This window comes from Mixophyes fleayi, chromosome 5 (genome assembly GCF_038048845.1).
Source record: "Mixophyes fleayi isolate aMixFle1 chromosome 5, aMixFle1.hap1, whole genome shotgun sequence".
Lineage (NCBI taxonomy): Eukaryota > Metazoa > Chordata > Amphibia > Anura > Limnodynastidae > Mixophyes > Mixophyes fleayi.
Window position 1 is genome coordinate 43,236,691 of NC_134406.1, and position 18,048 is coordinate 43,254,738.

The 18,048-nt window shown below is 40.4% G+C and overlaps 1 protein-coding gene across 3 annotated transcripts in view; it reads left to right on the top strand.

Annotated features, from left to right (window-relative positions):
- Window positions 1-14,303: 14,303 nt before the first annotated feature.
- Window positions 14,304-18,048, top strand: part of NCAPG2 (non-SMC condensin II complex subunit G2) — a 38,516-nt gene continuing 34,771 nt past the window's right edge. For all 3 annotated transcript variants that reach the window (XR_012692743.1, XM_075212111.1, XM_075212112.1), the window contains exons 1-2: window positions 14,304-14,381; window positions 17,738-17,830. Coding sequence is in view for 2 of the 3 variants with exons in the window: in XM_075212111.1 (XP_075068212.1) it covers window positions 17,753-17,830 (78 nt within the window). In the remaining variant the exon portion in view is untranslated. The remainder of the gene's footprint in view (window positions 14,382-17,737; window positions 17,831-18,048) is intronic.

Genomic DNA, 18,048 nt, shown 5'->3' on the forward strand with positions numbered 1-18,048 from the left:
ACTTCACCATACACATTCCTATCAATGTAGCACAAAACTAATGTCTCTATATTTTGGCTCTTTTTTTATTTAAAAATAATTACAAGTAAAATCTATTAGGAGTTTGTCACATAAGAATATAAGAAGTTGTGAAGACTAGAGGATTGGTTATTATTGTTATGGACAGCACAGTGGTTAGCATTGCTGTCTCAATGGGCTTGTACTAATTGTGACCAGGGAGCTAACTGTATGGAGTTTGTGTGTTTTCTCCCACAGTCCAAAAGCATACTGGTAGGTTAATTGGATTCTGATTAAATAGACCCTATTGTGTGTGTGTTCATGTATATATTTGTTGCAAGGAATTTACAATTTAAGCTCCTGTGATGCAGGGACCGATATAAAGGCTACAAATAATAATTATGTTCTGATGGGTGAAAACACAGATTACAAAGAGGATGTACTTTGATTTTTCACATGATCATATATAGGTATTGTCAGGGAAAATACCAGATAAGATGGAATATTTTGTGAATGATCAGAATATTCTTTATTAAAAGCAAAATGCAATTCATTATAGAGAAATCTGATATCAATTTAGCTCTACCCAGGTAAACAGTTCTCAGGCACTTGTATATGTTAAAGCATCACTAATTTACATAGCTCATTTTGGGCTTGTGTTATTTAGCATAAATTTTAGTTATCACAACAATCACATTTAATGAGACATAAACAAGCACAGTTACAACTAAAACTGCCTAGAATTGTTAAGTTATTAGTGTGAACCTAGGTTTATATAGAGACTTAGGGGTATATCTACTAAACTGCGGGTTTGAAAAAGTGGGGATGTTTCCTATAGCAACCAATCAGATTCTAGCTTTCATTTATTTAGTGCTTTCTACAAAATGACAGCTAGAATCTGATTGGTTGCCATAGGCAACATCTCCACTTTTTCAAACCCGCAGTTTAGTAAATCTAGCTCTTAATGTTTTCTCAGATATTTAACATGAGTAATCATCACATATCAGAATTTTTAAAGATAAATCCATTTTTTTTACTTCAACAATACTGTAATCAAGTTAGTTCTTTTCTGGTGCCAGAAATCCCAGTTCAATGGCTTTTATTCATAGCTTAAATATTATTTAGCGTTAATAGGGAGAACGACTGACATCACTAATCATTCATTCCCAGAGGTGTAAGCTTTTATGTAGGTAATATAAATATTGTCCACTAGATGGCAAACATATCATATTTACATACAGAAAAATGAATTCAAACTTGAAATGACAGTTATAAGCCTTAATTGTGCAATAAATAAAGTGCTAGCATCAAATCTACATACATAAATGGGAACAATATATGAGTGTAACAAAGGGATGCAACAATGTAAATATAAACAGAAGGTAAAAAATAAAAGTAAAAACATACTTACCTACTTTCTTCAGCTCCCTTCCGGGAGCCAGCCAGTGGAGGGGGGCGTGAAGGGGCGGGGTGGCCGAAATCGCGTCATTTCGGCCCCGCCCCCTGTGACGTCATGACGCAAATTGCGTCATTTGACAGCGGGGGCGGGGCCAAACGCCGCGATTCACCGGGAATCGCGGCGTTTGGGATCTAATTCTGCCCACTTCACTAGGAAGTGGGGCACTTCCTAGTGAAGTGGGCAGAATTCGGGAGATTGCCACACTCGCCCGGGAGTCCGGGAGACTCTCACAAAATGCGGGAGTCTCCCGGACATTCCGGGAGAGTTGGCAAGTATGAGTAAAAATAGTAAATATATATACACAAACATATGTTTGATTACAGAGCTAAAACCCTGAGTTCTCAAACGTGCATGGTATTAAAATCTTTACCATATATGGTAAAAGTAAAAAATATCACTATATTAACGGATCACTAGATAAAATAATATTTAATAACATAAGCATATATAAACAGTTAATAAAATACAAACATATTACAATCCTAAGTAGAAAAAAAGACCCTGTAATAAAATGAAATAAGCTTCAATGCTGATGCTAAAATTTATATATATATATATATATATATATATATATATATATATATCTTTCAGTTCAGCTTTACATAAATTGGAATATTAGCTGGTTGTTTCATATGCTCCGGTTCAAAGAAACCTTTTATATGAAAACTATTCTGCATATATATAAGCAGTTATATGTGCAGTCTCAAAGTGATGGTATGTCCAAGCACGCCTGTAAATGTGGTCCAGCAGGAGTTTTGGTTGTGGCAAGGGGGCAGCACTGTTAATGGAAAAAAAAATCCTGCAAAAAAAAAAAGAGAAGAAAATACTTACCTTGCGGTCACGTCAGCTTATACGCCGGCTCCCTCCCTTGTCTCCTCCTCCGTGCGGCGCTCGCAGTGAATGTCGGGTGTGATGTCATCACGCCCAACATCCATTGCGGAGTGCAGCACAGAGGAGTCACCCGCGCGAGAAGAACAATCAGCAGCACAGAATTGGAGAAAAGAAGAGAAGAGGACAGGAGAACAAGCCGATTAAAAGGTAAGTTAAGGGGGATTTTTTTTATTATTTCAAGGGACGCTGACTAGTGAATAAAAGTCACCTGGTCCTGGAGCATCATGGACCTTATCTCCCTGCTACATACTTCTACTTGTAATACTAATGGGGCATTATATATTATTCTCTTTGGCCCATTATAAGTTGTTATCCCTTAACTAACATAGTGGTGTAATTAGCAAAACAGGTGACAATTTGGGGTCACAGTGATGTATATGTCAGGTACCGCAGGCCTGGTCAGGGCACCCTGATATACAATGCCTGGCTTAAATGCACTTTATTGATATTGCATCAAAACAATACAAAAAGTGATTATAGTATAATAACTAGAGAGGATTTTTTGAACAGGGCGATTGAAAGGTAAGTATAGGGGGATTTGAAAAAAAAGTGATATCTATATCTATATATATATATATATATATATATAGATAGATAGATAGATATCACTTTTTTTCTCATATATATATATATGTTAACTATGTTTTCTATGGTTTTTTGGATGATCAGCTATCATTATTGTTAGTGTATCTTATGTGCGGCCCAAACCAACTCGTCGTCTTCCAATGTGGCCCAGGGAACCTAAAAGGTTGGACACCCCTGCTTTAAACAATACGCAGCTTCCAGATATAGAATGAGTGGAGATGCAGAGGAAGGAGTGATTAGTGTAGAGCAGTGGTTCTTAACCTTGTTTGAGGTACCGAACCCCTCAAGTTTCATACGTGCATTCACCAAACCCTTCAAAGTTGGAAAAATAAAATGTTGGTTTTTTTTAAATTCAAAACATAGAGATATATATTTTATTAGTGCACATAATGAATCATGCATCAGTTGCACATAAAATCACTGTGTTCAAAGAACAAAACCAACAAAACATGGATGTCACACAAAAACATAACTCAATAAATATTTACTGTAAATCAATGTGACTTTTGCTGTTGCCTCTTAGAGACAAGTTCAGAAATGCGTGACTTCACCTTGGCAAGTGCCATTCTCATATAATTTTCGCAACAAAGTCTGAATCAAAGTAGAAGTCAGGGTCACGAGCAAACAAGCAAGGTCGGTATCCAGGCAGAGGTCACAACGGGTATCAATCAGGAAACTGGCAGACTAATCACAGAACCAGGAGCGCGGAGAAGCAAGCGTGTGAACGCTTTAACCGGCAAAGGCAGAGTGAAGCTGACAGGTATTTAAACCAGTAGTAGCCAATCAGGGCAGGTGTCAGATAGAACTGCAGGGGAGAGGAATTCAGGTGATCACACTCAGGCTGATAACAACACTGCAGCAGCCAAAAAGAAAACAGCAGTAACCTGCTGTTCCTAACAAAAACAGGTTGAAGATGTAAGCATTGGGGACAGGGAATGGAGGTGTTGGGAGAGAAAGTGGTCCAGGGGATAGGACGAAGGGAGGAGTGAGAAGACTTCTGCCTCAGTAATGGAATAGAAATAACTGAGTTTGGATACAGTAGCGGAACCACCATTGGTGCGGCAGGTGCCATGCACTGAGGCCCATGGAGATAATGGTGCTTGCTGCATGGCAGATGCAGAGGGTTTGAGGGCCCCGGTTCGTTCCTCCCTGGCTCCCGGCACCGGGGCCCACAGCTCACTTATTCCGCTTCTGGGTGGATAGGACAATGGAGTAGAGTGCCATTCATGCACACAGTGTCAATTTAACATATGCTACATCTGTATCTCATATCTATCTAGCTAATATCAAGTGTTTTGATATGACATGCTATACATCAGCTTGCTATATGTTCTATTTTTATACCAGCTCCCAACACATCATTTTGGATGATTTTCTTCCCGTGAGATCTTCCTTCCCTTGTTGCTGTGTTCTCTGTTTTTGCATTTCATGCCAATTATTTCTTCTCCATCTGTGCTGTCATCTGTACTCGTTACTGTAAAACATGTCTTAAATACTAACTGCCATACTGACCCTGATTTACAATTCTCAGCCTCATAAACAATGCATGGCACAATCATATTATGACATTGGTGACCAGTCGTTCAACGCTAACCCATTATAAAGACAGGAGGATATGAATATTCAACTTAAATGATTTGAGCTTCTTTTCACAAAATACAGTATTTATAAAGGGCTTCAACAAGATGGTAAAGGTGCATTTATAGTGGTCCATTATGTAAAGGTTTGGAACAAGAAATGACATGAAATAAATATACTAAAACGTTACTTAAATATGTCAGCTATTCCTGCTGAAGTCTTTCACTGATTTCTGTAACAACTTGATCTAAAATCCACTGGAGTCTATAAAATAATTTATTAAACACAAAATCTGTGGGTGTACAGTGCTCCTAATTTTGCACATATGTTCTTCTTTGTGCCCGGTGTGCATAACAAGATGCATGTCCATATTTCTCTTTTCAGAAGAACCCCCATGCAGATGCTGGGCCTGAGTCATTAAGGAGAGCAAAGCAAAAAAAGTAGCAAGTTTGCTCCTGGACAAACCATGTTACAATGAAAGGGGTGAAAATTAATTTATTATTTTGCACATAAGTTAAATACTGGCTGTTTTTGTAGCCCACACATACTTGATAGCTTTATTTTTACACTGAAATTTAAAGTTGATCTAGGTCATGCCCTACCCCAACTCTAAATCTGTCCCCACATTTTAAATTTAACCCACCCTCCAATGCAACATGGTTTTGCCCAGGTGCAAAGTTACGCCATTTTATGCTTTGCTCTCCTTAATGACTCAAGCCCGTCGTATGAAATTGCTGTCTGTCACGGGACTGAGAATACAGGTAAAAGTAAAGATGTCCTGCTTACTATCACTTTAAGACCTAATGTAATATATTTATTACATTGGTTTTTGTGAGCATAGAAATGCATTTTTTTAAAAGTATGTCTAGCTGGTGAAGAGGCATCCTATTCAATATAAGGGATGAAAAATGTACTCTGTTACCTAAGTAGATGTTTAAAAATCGCTTTGTGTGAGTAAAAGGGCTGTGCGACCACCCGCCACACTAGTAACACCCACAAAATCAGGACTATCACCCCAAATCGCAACATTTAGTTTATTTTTGGTTGCAATGTGTTTTCTTGTCTACATTCAGTAAAGAACACTCAAATATGCATAGCTCCTCCTATGAGGGGGACGTGTGTTTTCTACACTGTTTTTCTCACAAAGTGTTTTGAAAATACAGTTAAACAAGACAGCTGAACAAACAATTAACAACAATTGAGGACCTCTAGAAATTATCTACATCTGCTGCATCTTTACTCTGCTACTTCTGATTGTACAGGACATTACAACTAAGTAATTCTTTGATTTCCTGTATTTGTTGCTATTTTCCTTATTATTTTTCTTACTTTCCCTACATGGCATTATCTTTAGAACTATATCCTCCTTCACCCTTCCTGCAACCCACACCTCTGTCTTCTTCATTACTTCACTCATCTCTAGTTTACACTGATGAACTGTTTCCTTTTTAAATTCAATAGTTATAACAGCCTTACCCTGTCGCCAGAAACTAAAATGACACACCTTACAATCATCTTTCCTATCTTTCTTCCTCCCTGCTTTTATTATCTAGTGATATATCACCTAATCCAGGTCCCCACACTTCTCCCACACACATAAATCTGAACACTACTGAAATCCAGCAAACCTCAAACGCATCACCGGTCTCCCATCTCTTCCAAAGTCCTTTAAATGTGGCCTTTGGAATACACGCTCTGTTTGCAACAAACTTACCTTCATACATGACCTCTTCCTCTCAAACAACCTCAACCTTATTGCATGAGAAACATGGCCCACACAATCAGACACTGCCTCACCTGCAGCCCTTTCACATGGTGGTCTCCATTTCACCCACACCCCCAGACCAGGAGGCAGACAAGGAGAAGGGGTTGAACTACTTCTCTCCCCACAGTGCACGTTCACAGTTCTAACAAATGTCCCATCACTCACCTTCACATCTTTTGAAGTACATGCTGTTAGGATTTTAAACCCATTCTCTATGCGTGTTGCTGTCATCTATCGCCCCCCTGGACCCCACAAACAATTTCTTGTACACTTCTCTGTATGGCTCCCTCACGTATTATCTTCTGACATCCCCACCATCATCATGCGTGATTTCAACATCTCTATTGCTAATCCACGTTCCAATGCTGTTTCAAAACTACTCTCTCTAACCTCCCCACTTGACCTCTCCCAGTGGATTGATTCTACTCATCAGTATGCCCAATGTCTTGATCTTGTTTTCCCTAGACTATGCTCAGTTTCTAATTTCCTTAACACTCCTTTCCCTCTGTCACATAATCACCTTATTAGTTACTCGCTCAATCCCACTTCTTTAAACTCCCTGCTGTCAAACTCTTCTAATCGTCCCGCAAATACCCGCAGGAATATTAACTCTACTGATTTTCAACAGTTTTCAACCTCTCTCCAACATCTTCTCTCCCCAATTTCTACATTCTCCTCCACTGATATGGCAGTTCCTCATTTTCACCATACCCTAGCAACTGCCCTTGATCAAGTGGCTCCAGCGACTCTTTATACTCTGCGTAGACTTCGTGGTCAACTGTGGCACACTAAAGTAACACAAAATTTACAAAAACTTTCTCGTAAAGCAGAACGTCACTGGCGTAAATCTTGTACCTCTAATGATTTCAGCGCATATACTGCTATCTACCACTCCTATCGAAGTGCTCTGGACACTGCTAAACAAGATCTCTAATCTATGCTCAGGCTTCTAACCCCAAACACCTTTTTAACACTTTTAAATGCCTTCTCAATCCTCTCACCCCAAGCCCTCCGACTACAATCAGTGCCCAGGATCTTGCTTCCTATTTCAAGGACAAGATTGATAAGATCAGACTTGAAATGGTATCTCCCTTGACTAGCAATCAGCTCAAATACTTCCCAGCATCCTCTGACATCCTCTCTTCATTTGTTCCCACAAATGAAGAGGAAGTTTCTACTCTCTTCTTATGTGCCTACTCTACCTCCTGTCCTCTTGATCCCATACTCTCACAAATTGGTAGATCCCTGTCTCATGTGCTCATTCCACCTCTAAATAAAATCTGTAATCTCTCTCTCTCTACTGGTATCTTTTCCTCACTATTCAAGCACACAGTGATTACTCCTATTGTAAAAAAAACTAAATTCTGACCCAAACTCTCTCTCAAATTACCGCCCCATCTCTCAGCTCTCATGCCTCTCCAAACTTCTCAACCGAATTGCCTACACTCGCCTCACACGTTTCCTTTCTGCAAACAACCTATTGGATCCTCTTCAATCAGGTTTTCGCTCTCAACACTCCATAGAGACTGCGCTGACCAAGGTTGTCAATGATCTGATCACAGCTAAAACTAAAGGTTATTACTATTTTCTAATTCTCCTGGATCTCTCTACTGCATTTGACACTGTTGACCACTCTCTCCTCATACAGCTGCTACAATCCCTAGGTCTTCAAGACACTGTCATATCCTGGTTTTCATCATACCTATCTAATCACTCTTCAAGTGTTAATTTCTCTGGAACAACCTCCACTTTGCTTTCTTTATCAGTTGGAGTACCACAAGACTCAGTCCTAGGTTCTTTGCTATTCTCTATCTCTACCACTTCTCTAGTAAAACTAATAAGTTCCTTTTGGATTTCAGTGTCATCTCTATGCGGATGATACACAAATTTATCTATCCTCTCCTGATCTTTCACCATCTGTGAGAGATCAAACAAACATTCTTCAAATCTCTATCCTCCCAGTCTTTTAACCCACGCCGCCTCTTTGCCTCCTTCAATTCACTTCTCTGCCTACTGGCATCTCCTTCTTCTTCCTCCCTCACTTTCCATAATTTTGCCACCTATTTCAAAGACAAAATTCACACCATTCGACAAGATATTTCTTTATGCCAAATTCCACTCAGTCCAATCACTTTACCCACCTTTACATACACTCCCCAATCCACCCTTAATTCATTCTCTCCAGTAACAAAGTCTCTACACTCATCTGATCATCTCAACCTACAACCTGTCCATTCGACCTGATTCCCTCCCAACTACTCCGCCCCCTCTCCTCCACTGCATGCCCACCTCTAACTCACCTCTTCAACCTGTCACTCTCCACTGGCACATTTCCATCCTCCCTTAAACATGCGCTCATCTCACCTATTCCAAAGAAACTATTTCTCGATCCAGCCTCTCTCTCCAACTACCACCCTATTTCTCTCCTCCCCTTTGCCTCCAAACTACTTGACCGATTAGTGTACAAATGTCTGTCTCATATTCTCTCCTCTCATTCCATTCTAGACTTTATGCAATCAGGCTTGCACCCCCAACATTCCAATGAAACTGCTTTCACAAAACTGACCAACGATCTACTTACTGCAAAATCTGTTGATAATTTAATTTCTCCATACTCATTTTCCGATACCGCTCTGCTGCTTTTGATACTGTTGATCACCTTCTTCTCCTTCACACCCTTCACTCCATTGGCCATCGTGACACAGTCCTTTCCTGGTTCACTTCCTACCTATCGAACCGCTTCTTTAGTGTTTCTACTTCTGGCACATCCTTTCCTTCACTCCCACTATCTGTTGGGGTCCCACAAGGCTCTGTTTTTGGCCCTTTACTTTTTTCATTGTACACTTCTTCACTCTTATTGGGGTAATAATTTACTCATTCGGCCTCCAATTCCACCTCTACGCTGAAGACACCCAAATCTATATCTCTTCCCCTGACCTCTCTGCTTCTATACTATCTTGTGTAACCAACTGTCTTTCTGCTATCTCCATATGGATGTCCCAACGCTACCTAAAGCTCAACATGTCAACAGAACTTATTATGTTCCCTCCTGGCAGAGTCACCACCTGCCCTCAAATCTCACCCACTGTCAATAACACAACAATTACCTCAGTCTCCCAAGCCCGCTGTCTTGGTGTCACACTTGACTCCGCTCTCTGCTTTATTGCTCACATCCAGACTCTCACCCAGTCCTGTTGACTCCACCTTAAAAACATTGCCAGAATACGCCCTTTTCTTACTCAATATGCTACCAAAACTCTTATCATTTCTCTCATCATCTCCTGTCTTGACTATTGCAACCTCCTGCTATCTGACATTCCTGACACCCATATATCCACACTTCAATCCATACTAAATGCTGCTGCAAGATTGATCATCCTCTCTCACCGCTCCACATATGCTGCACCGCTTTGCAAATCTCTACACTGGCTCCCTGTGTCCTCCAGAATCAAATTCAAATTACTCACCCTTACCTGCAAAGTCTTCAACAACAACACTCCTGCATACTTCTCAAATCGCATATCAAAATACTTTCCCTCCCGCCCTCTTAGATCTACCTCCCACCTGTGCCTTGTTTCGTCTCTGATAACTACCTCTCAGTCCCGCCTACAGGACTTCTCCCGTGCTGCTCCCAACTTGTGGAATTCCTTATCATGCTCAATCAGACTTTCCCACAGTCTTCAAATCTTTAGATCCTCTTTGAAAACCCATCTCTTTTTTAGAGGTGACCTTATCCTCGATAACACTATTCACACAAATGCACCCTCACAACTATCTCAATCTCTACTTTGAGCCACACTCGCTCCTCTTGTTTCAGCTGTGCCCTCTTCCCTTTAGAATGTAAGCTAATGAGCAGGGTCCTCTATAGTCTTTGTTTTCATGTCTCCATTCATTTTGTCTGCCTTGTCTGTTCTTGTTTTACATTTGTCCAGTTTTATGTATGTCCTTGTCTTCCCTACTATACGGCGCTATGGAGCACTGTGGCACCTTACAAATCTACGATAATAATAATATCTGTGTTGTCTCACGTTACTGACCTCCTTTCTGCCATTTCATCTAGGATGTCCTCTCACTAACTCAAATTCAATCTTTCAAAAACAGGATTAATAATATTCCCACCCAACAAAAGAAGCTTACTTCCTGACATTTCTATTTCTGTTGACAACATGACAATAAATCCCATGCCGCAAGCTCGCTGCCTAGGTGTAATCCTTGACTCGCAACTATCCTTTGTTCTGCACATCAATTCTATATTTCCATCATGCCGCATACATCTAAAAAACATTTCCAAAATACGTACATATCTCACATAAGACACTGCAAAAACTTTAATTCAAGCACTCATCATCTCCTGCTTCGACTATTGTAATTCCCTCCTTACTGGTCTACCCAAAATCAGACTCGAGCCCTTGCAATCTATTTTGCACGCAGCGGCTAGATTGATTTTCCTTGCAAATCGTTTTACATCTGCTGAGTCACTCTGTCGTTCTTTATATTGGTTGCCTGTTTTTCAACGAATCCAATATAAAATTCTTCTACTAACATACAACATACAAGGCCATCATCATTGCACCGACATACATCTCCTCACTTGTCTCAAAATATCTCCCACCTCGACACCTCCGTTCTGCACAAGATTTGCGCCTCTCTTCCACTCTCATTACATCCTCCCGTTCTCGGTTACCGGACTTTTTTCTGACTGCACCCACTTTATGGATTTCACTCCCTCGCACCACAAGACTTTCCTCTAGTCTTTAAACCTTCAAGCGTTCTCTGCAAACCCACCTCTTCAGACAAGCTTATAATATTCCTCTACCACACTCTAGACAGCTAACACAAGACAACAACCCTCTGCCCAACATACTTGTGTGACTGAGCATACAGCCCACTGAATACTTTGTAACCTTTGCATTCTAGCTGGACAAATATTCAATATGATGTAGCACTTACTCTTGTGTATCAAACCATTGTCCTATAGATTGTAATCTTGTGAGCAGGGCCCTCTTAACTCTACGTATGTATTACCCAGTATTGTTTTATTACTGTTTGTTCCCAATTGTAAAGCGCTAAGAAATCTATAAATAAATGATGATGATATACTGTGCCCTCCATTATGCTGCTTTTCCTCCCAGTCACCTATCTCTTGTTTCACACAGCGCCCTTTATCCTGATTTTGCTCCCCTTCATGTCTCCTGTTTCATACTGTGCCTTCCATTATGCTGCTTATGCTCCCCTTCACCTGTCTGCCGTTTCACACTGTGCCCTCCATGCTGCTTTCTTCCCCATCACCTGTCTCCCCTATTTCACATTGTGCCATCCATTATGCTGCTTTTGCTCCCCATCACCTGTCTCCTGTTTCACACTGGGCCCTTCTTGCTGCTTTTGCTCCCCATCACCTGTCTCCCCTATTTCACATTGTGCCCTCCATTATGCTGTATTTGCTCCCCTTCACCTGTATCCTGTTTCACATTGCGCCCATCATGTTGCTTTTGCTCCCCTTCATCTGTTTCCCGTTTCATACTGTGCCCTCCATCATGCTGACTTTGCTCCCCTTCATCTGTCTCTCATTTAACACTCTGCCCCCCATCCTGCTGATTTTGTGCCCCTTCACCTATCTCCCGTTTCACTCTGCCCTCCATTATGCTGCTTTTGCTCCCCTTCACCTGTGTGCCATTTCATACTCTGCCCTTCATGCTGCTTTTGTGCTCCTTCACCTATCTCACGTTTCACACTGTGCCCTACAATATGCTGCTTTTGCTGCCCTTCATCTGTCTCCCGTTTCATACTGTGCCCTCAAATATGTTGCTTTTGCTCCCCTTCACTTATCTTTCTTCTGATTTCTTCTCTTCTTTCTCGTCCGTCGCGGCTCGGCCAACATTCAGTGCTAAGGGGGGAAGAGAGGAGGGGTCCAGACACCATCACGTCAGGTATTTTGTTATTTTTCTGGGTTGTCGGCTCTAAAGGGGCCGGAAAAAATAGGGGTTTGGGGCACATGCGGCCTGCTGGTCGCGAGTTTGACATGCCTGCTGTAGCACATGCCGCTAATATGAAAGAGTCATATGAAAATAAAAATTTGCTGTTAGACAAAAATCCATTATAAAAAATATATCTGGAATATATGTGGTGATTTGACGGTCATTGCTTTATTACTTGATTTGCATCTTGGGGACACTAAATCCTTCGGTTTGTTGTGTGAATGGGACAACAGGGATAGGAAGTCCCTATATTATAAAACAAAGGTCTAAACGTGAATTTCTTATTGCTAGGCAGAAAAATGTATTAAATAACCCTTTAGTGGATCCTGAAAAAGTATATTTACCTCCACTACAAAGCAGCCTGGTTGTCATTCAAAAATATCTGTTCTTGTTTTCTTGGAAATCATAAAGTAGAAAACTATAGTGAAATAGTCCGTAATCTAGTGAATTCATACAAACCTATGGGATGCAACATGTCTTTAAAACTTCACGTCTTGGACTCCCACCTAGTCTTCTGCCTAGAAAATCTTGGGGCTGTCAGCAATGAGCGTTTCTATCAGCAGATTTCTACAATGGAAAAGATGTACCAAGGCAAATGGAGTTCCAGTAGCTGGCTGGTTATTGCTGGACGATGAAGAGAGACATCCCAAAGGCAAAATATGCTCGAAAATCAACATCTACAACTTTTTAGTTCAGCCAGAATTAGGTGTATATTTATCATTTAGAATTTACCTAAGTACTAATTTTATAAATCTTTAAAAGTGTGTCACACAAAAACCATCATGAGGGAAAAGATCTGAATTCGTACTAAAATTCAGCACGAAAAATACATTTAGGGGTATATTGACCCCCTGCTATAATAGGCCAAAATTGCTATTGTACAGCAGAGGGTGGGGCCTAATGACACAATTAGTGCGACCACACCCCCAAAACACAGCCAACTTTAGAGATCTCCCAGAGGGGTGACCTCCAATGTTGGCAAGTATGGAGTAATTAAATCTGCAACTGTAAAACCAACCTAACACCAACTAGCAAATATTTTGTTCTACTTGAACCATAATAGCATACTTGCCAACTTATGGCAAGTATGATCCGGGAGATGCCGAGGGAAGGTGGGTGTGCAGGGGGTGGGTCTCTGAAAATTGAGTCATTTTGGCCCCACACCCGTGATGTAATGAAGCAAACGCGTCATTTTACAAATTCCTGGTGAATTGCGGCGCTTTGGACCTAATTCTGATGCAGGAGACTGCTATACTCTCCCGGGAGTCCGTGAGACTCAACCGAAATGCGGGAGTCTCCCGGACATTCCGGGATAGTTGGCAAGTATGCATAATAGAGGTTGCAGATTGCATAAGGTGGCTGCTGTTGGTTGGCTCTTTATGGCCTCTTCAATTAGCCATGAGGTTCCATTGTAGCTTCTTAGTTAAGTGTTCTGCGTATATTACTTACATTTTTTACCTTAAACATGTGTCTCCCGGAGACACATCGTGTGCGGTTCCTACAAGACCTCTCCCCCAATTGAATCTGCCCATTTATCTTTGTGGAAAATTTTAGTAAATTAAATACGTAGAAGAATTTATTTTGTAACGTTCAGAATAAGTAGAATTCTATTTAATTTATTTATTTTATTCTATTCAGTACTAATAAAATAGAGACATTTCCAGGACAAAATGTTCTATGGATACATCTTTAAATTTGACAATGTTTCACGTCTTCTGGGTGCCGCTCCTCCTGCCCCCTACAGTAACTGTTTGCTTTGACTGGAGATGTCTTACCAGTTAACTTTTTTTACTATGGGAACTAATCTGGGCTTCTTAGCCCCACTACTAGCTCTCTCTCAGGGGAACTCGGCGATCATGTGATCACTATTATACAGTTACTGGCCACCAGTCTGGAGCCCCAGCTGTCACTGAAAGCCGTTGTATTAATAATAATTTCCAGCACACGCATGCGCAGAGCGCAGGGAGTTGTCATGGGAACCAGCAAGCCAGGAAGTGTATTGCCAGGAATACATAGTGACAAGACTTCCGGTGTGATGACGCACTTCCGTATTAGCGGCAGGCGGGTTATGGGATTTTGAATTCAGGAGCAGGCGGGAAGTGGAGCTGGGGGCGCATCGCTATATATAACGGTATGTGAGTCACAATGGACACACTGCTGGTGTAACGTTGTCTGACATGTATTTAGTTATGACGTTAGTGTGAACGGAGGAGTGTTGTCATTCCATAACAAGTGGAGGTAGATGACCTGTGGCTCTTCAGGTGGCTAAATGTTAATGTCCCAGCATTCAGTGAGGACCAGCAGCCCGCCAGATGATTTGTTACTTCAAGTCCCAGAGGTTGGCTGTGCATGCTGGTACTTGTGGTTCCGCAACACCTGGAAAGCCCCATGTTGCTCCTTCTGATCTAGAAGTTAAACCCCATCTCTACCTCATCCAAAAACGAACTGATTGTTGATGCAATGCAGGTGTATGTGCTGTATATAGTGTTTATCTTATGCCTAGTGCCAGCTTAAGGCTGGGTGCCCACTGGCATTGTGTAAAACATCACTGACACTGCATGTCAGATGCTATTGTGTTTCACATATTGTGTACTGAGGGAGTTCTGTTGTGTACACTCCATTGACCCCTTCCATGCGCTCACTTGAGGTTGCTGCCCAGTAAACTGAGCTTGCAGTTCCTAAACACAGCTGCAAAACAAATGGTTTATCATGGAGTCTTTAGAATTGGTGGTTTCTACTGTAATACCCATTTACATGCTTTTACGAGTGTTACAGCATGCTAATGACGCATGTGATTTGATACACGTAGGTAAGGACCTTAAGTCACAGGTTTTAGGACTCTGGTATATACTGCCCTCAGCATATATCTAAGGAAACAGAGATGTAGTATTCTGATTGTCAAATGCAATATATGGCACAATTGCTTGCATGACACTGGTATGTAAAGAGCTGTGGGATGACAAGCCAGGCACGGGGTATCTCTAAAACAGTGATTGGAATATTTGGCTTTCACATTGCTTTGGATGTAAAAGGCCAAGTGTGCTATGCCAGCTGTAGAAAAGGAATGATGTATTAAATATTGTAAGTAGGGAAAATTATGTACTCTGCATTGATCTATTGTCCACTTTTTTTAAAAAACCATGGATGTCTGTTTAGGTCACTTAGTGTTATGGATTATTTTAAAGACTCCATTTGTCAATTATTTAAGATTGTAAGCTCTCACAAACAGGGCCCTCGGTCCACTTGTATACGTTCACCTCTTCCTTATGCATGTGCCGTAATGTCATACGTTATAGATTTTGCTTGTCTACCATCCATTTTTTTGCCTCAGCCCTTATGCTTGTTTTCTCTTGCTCTACCTCACAGCTATGTCCCTCCTTTGATCTCTACTGTTTTTGCATTCTTGTCTGCATTACCTTGTAATCTGTTCTGTTACTCCTGTCTTTGGTACTAGCATATTGCGTCATGGTATATTATGTCATGCTGCTTGTTTTGTTTACTCGTTTTGTCCTACCTACTGTATGAACTCTTGTGATGCCATATAAGTAAACAATAATATTTATATAGTACCAGCATACTCTGCAGCACTTTACAACTGAGAATAAACTATAGGGATGGATGCCTATTTTTTTGTCTTGTTTTTTTTGCCGTGGAAGGGGTTAGAGGGCAAAACAAGGGGGACTTTCCAAAGAAGAAAAATCATTTGAAATATATGCATTAAAAAATAATTTTACCCATATCATGCCCTTTTGGACAGCCCCTTTAAGCAATAACAAATATATTATGCTATTTTAATAACTGATTTTGCAATAAAGGTAAACAGTATCTGAAGAGACATCGAATATATTTACTATAGGCAAGGTATTGAGATCACATACTGCCCATTAGTCCTCTATCACAAAACAGGGGAATCCTTTCTTCCAATGAAAGTGAACTTCTAAAGTCATCATCACCATTTATTTATATAGCGCCACTGATTCTGCAGCGCTGTACAGAGATCTCCTTCACATCAGTCCCTGCCCCATTGGAGCTTACAGTCTAAATTCCCTAACATACACACAGAGAGAGACTAGAGTCAATTTTGATAGCCGTCAATTAACCTGCCAGTATGTTTTTGGAGTGTGGGAGGAAACCGGAGCACCCGGAGGAAATACACGCAAACACGGGGAGAACATACAAACTCCACACAGATAAGGCATGGAATTGAACTCGTGACCCCAGCGCTGTGAGGCAGAAGTGCTAACCACTTAGCCACTGTGCTGACCCATTAATTCTGATCAAGCAACTAATACTTTTAAATTGCAGGCGATAGCATATTAATTAGCATTTATATAGCACCAGACGTATTACGCAGTTCTGTACAGAGAATATGTAGTAGTTCACATCAGTCCATGCTCTGTGAGAGCTTACATTATAAGTCCCTAACACACACAGTCTACGGTCAGAATCCAATTAACCATTCGTAAATCGTACCCACAATATTCTTTATTTTGCGGAGTTCAGAATATAAATTACACTTACATTGATTATTAAATGTTTTGCTCATTCTATGGTAAAACCAACTTGAACATAGTAATTTCTGTTAGTCATAATCAGGTTAAATCATATGTAGGACGAGTGTTTACAAATGTGTATTAGAGAAGGGTCTGTGAACATTTCATTTTATTTATAAATATAGTTCTGTACAAGTACCTGTGATTGCAGTATTTTTTTAGCGTGAAAAAACAAAAATCACCCTACTCACTGCTGCCCTGTTCAGGTCCTTGGAAAATGATTGCTGGGGCTGTGTGGTTCTGTGGAGGTAGGTCGGGCGCATGGACCAATATGAAGCCCAAAGCATGCAGCTTGCTATTGGTCATTTTGCACACCCTGTCTCAGTGGCTATTTTAAAATTATGAGTGATAACTCCTACGGCTAACCATGACTGCTGCTTTAAAGACACTGCAATATCAATAAGGTCAATGAATTACATTGTGCATGTTCAATAATATACAATAAGATTGGTCTAAAAGAGATAAAACTATGGCTTTCCAGCTATTGTGATGTTTTAAGTTGCAACATGTACTGCTAGCCTCTTGCTGTAACTTTTTGATGTTCTAATGCACCAGCCACTGTATTGTTTTACAACAAGCATTGAATATCATAAAGTTTGAATAATGGTAAATAAACAAAAGAAAGTCCATTCCATATGTATTTCTCCAACTTTCTAAGAAAACCTTTAACATAATCTTTACATTTAAATAGAATTGCTGGTATTTAGGAATTTACTGTATGACCTTTCTCTGAAAGTTTATCTAAGGTGCTATCAAATGTTTTCCCTCTGACCCCTTCAAACTTATATATGTAGCTCCAGCAAAATGTCACTCAACATTTCCCACCCAATTGTCAGCAAGTTTCTGTTTTAGAACATACATACTTGTTAAATAAAAAGTATCACAGCAGTATTTTTTTTCCTTTAACACAGGATTTATATATGCTATCTTTTAGGATTAAGAGGTCAGAATGTCTAAGCGTGAGGCATTTTTACAGGCTACGGAGAAGGATTCTGTAGAACATTTTCTAAATTTCATTCGGCTTCATGTAAGTACTGTGATATATTCTAGGAATGTGAGTTATGTTTAATATTTTTCTTTAAGTAAAGGCTTAGTTTAGTTGTCCTCTATCTGTGCCTCAAGTGCTTTTTCTTTGCGTTTCATAGCCTTGCTGCAGTAAACCATAATAGTGCTGTCTATTTAAAAGCAGCACTGGGGTTCTACAACTATATGAGTGTAGACATAGACACCACCAAAATACTGTAA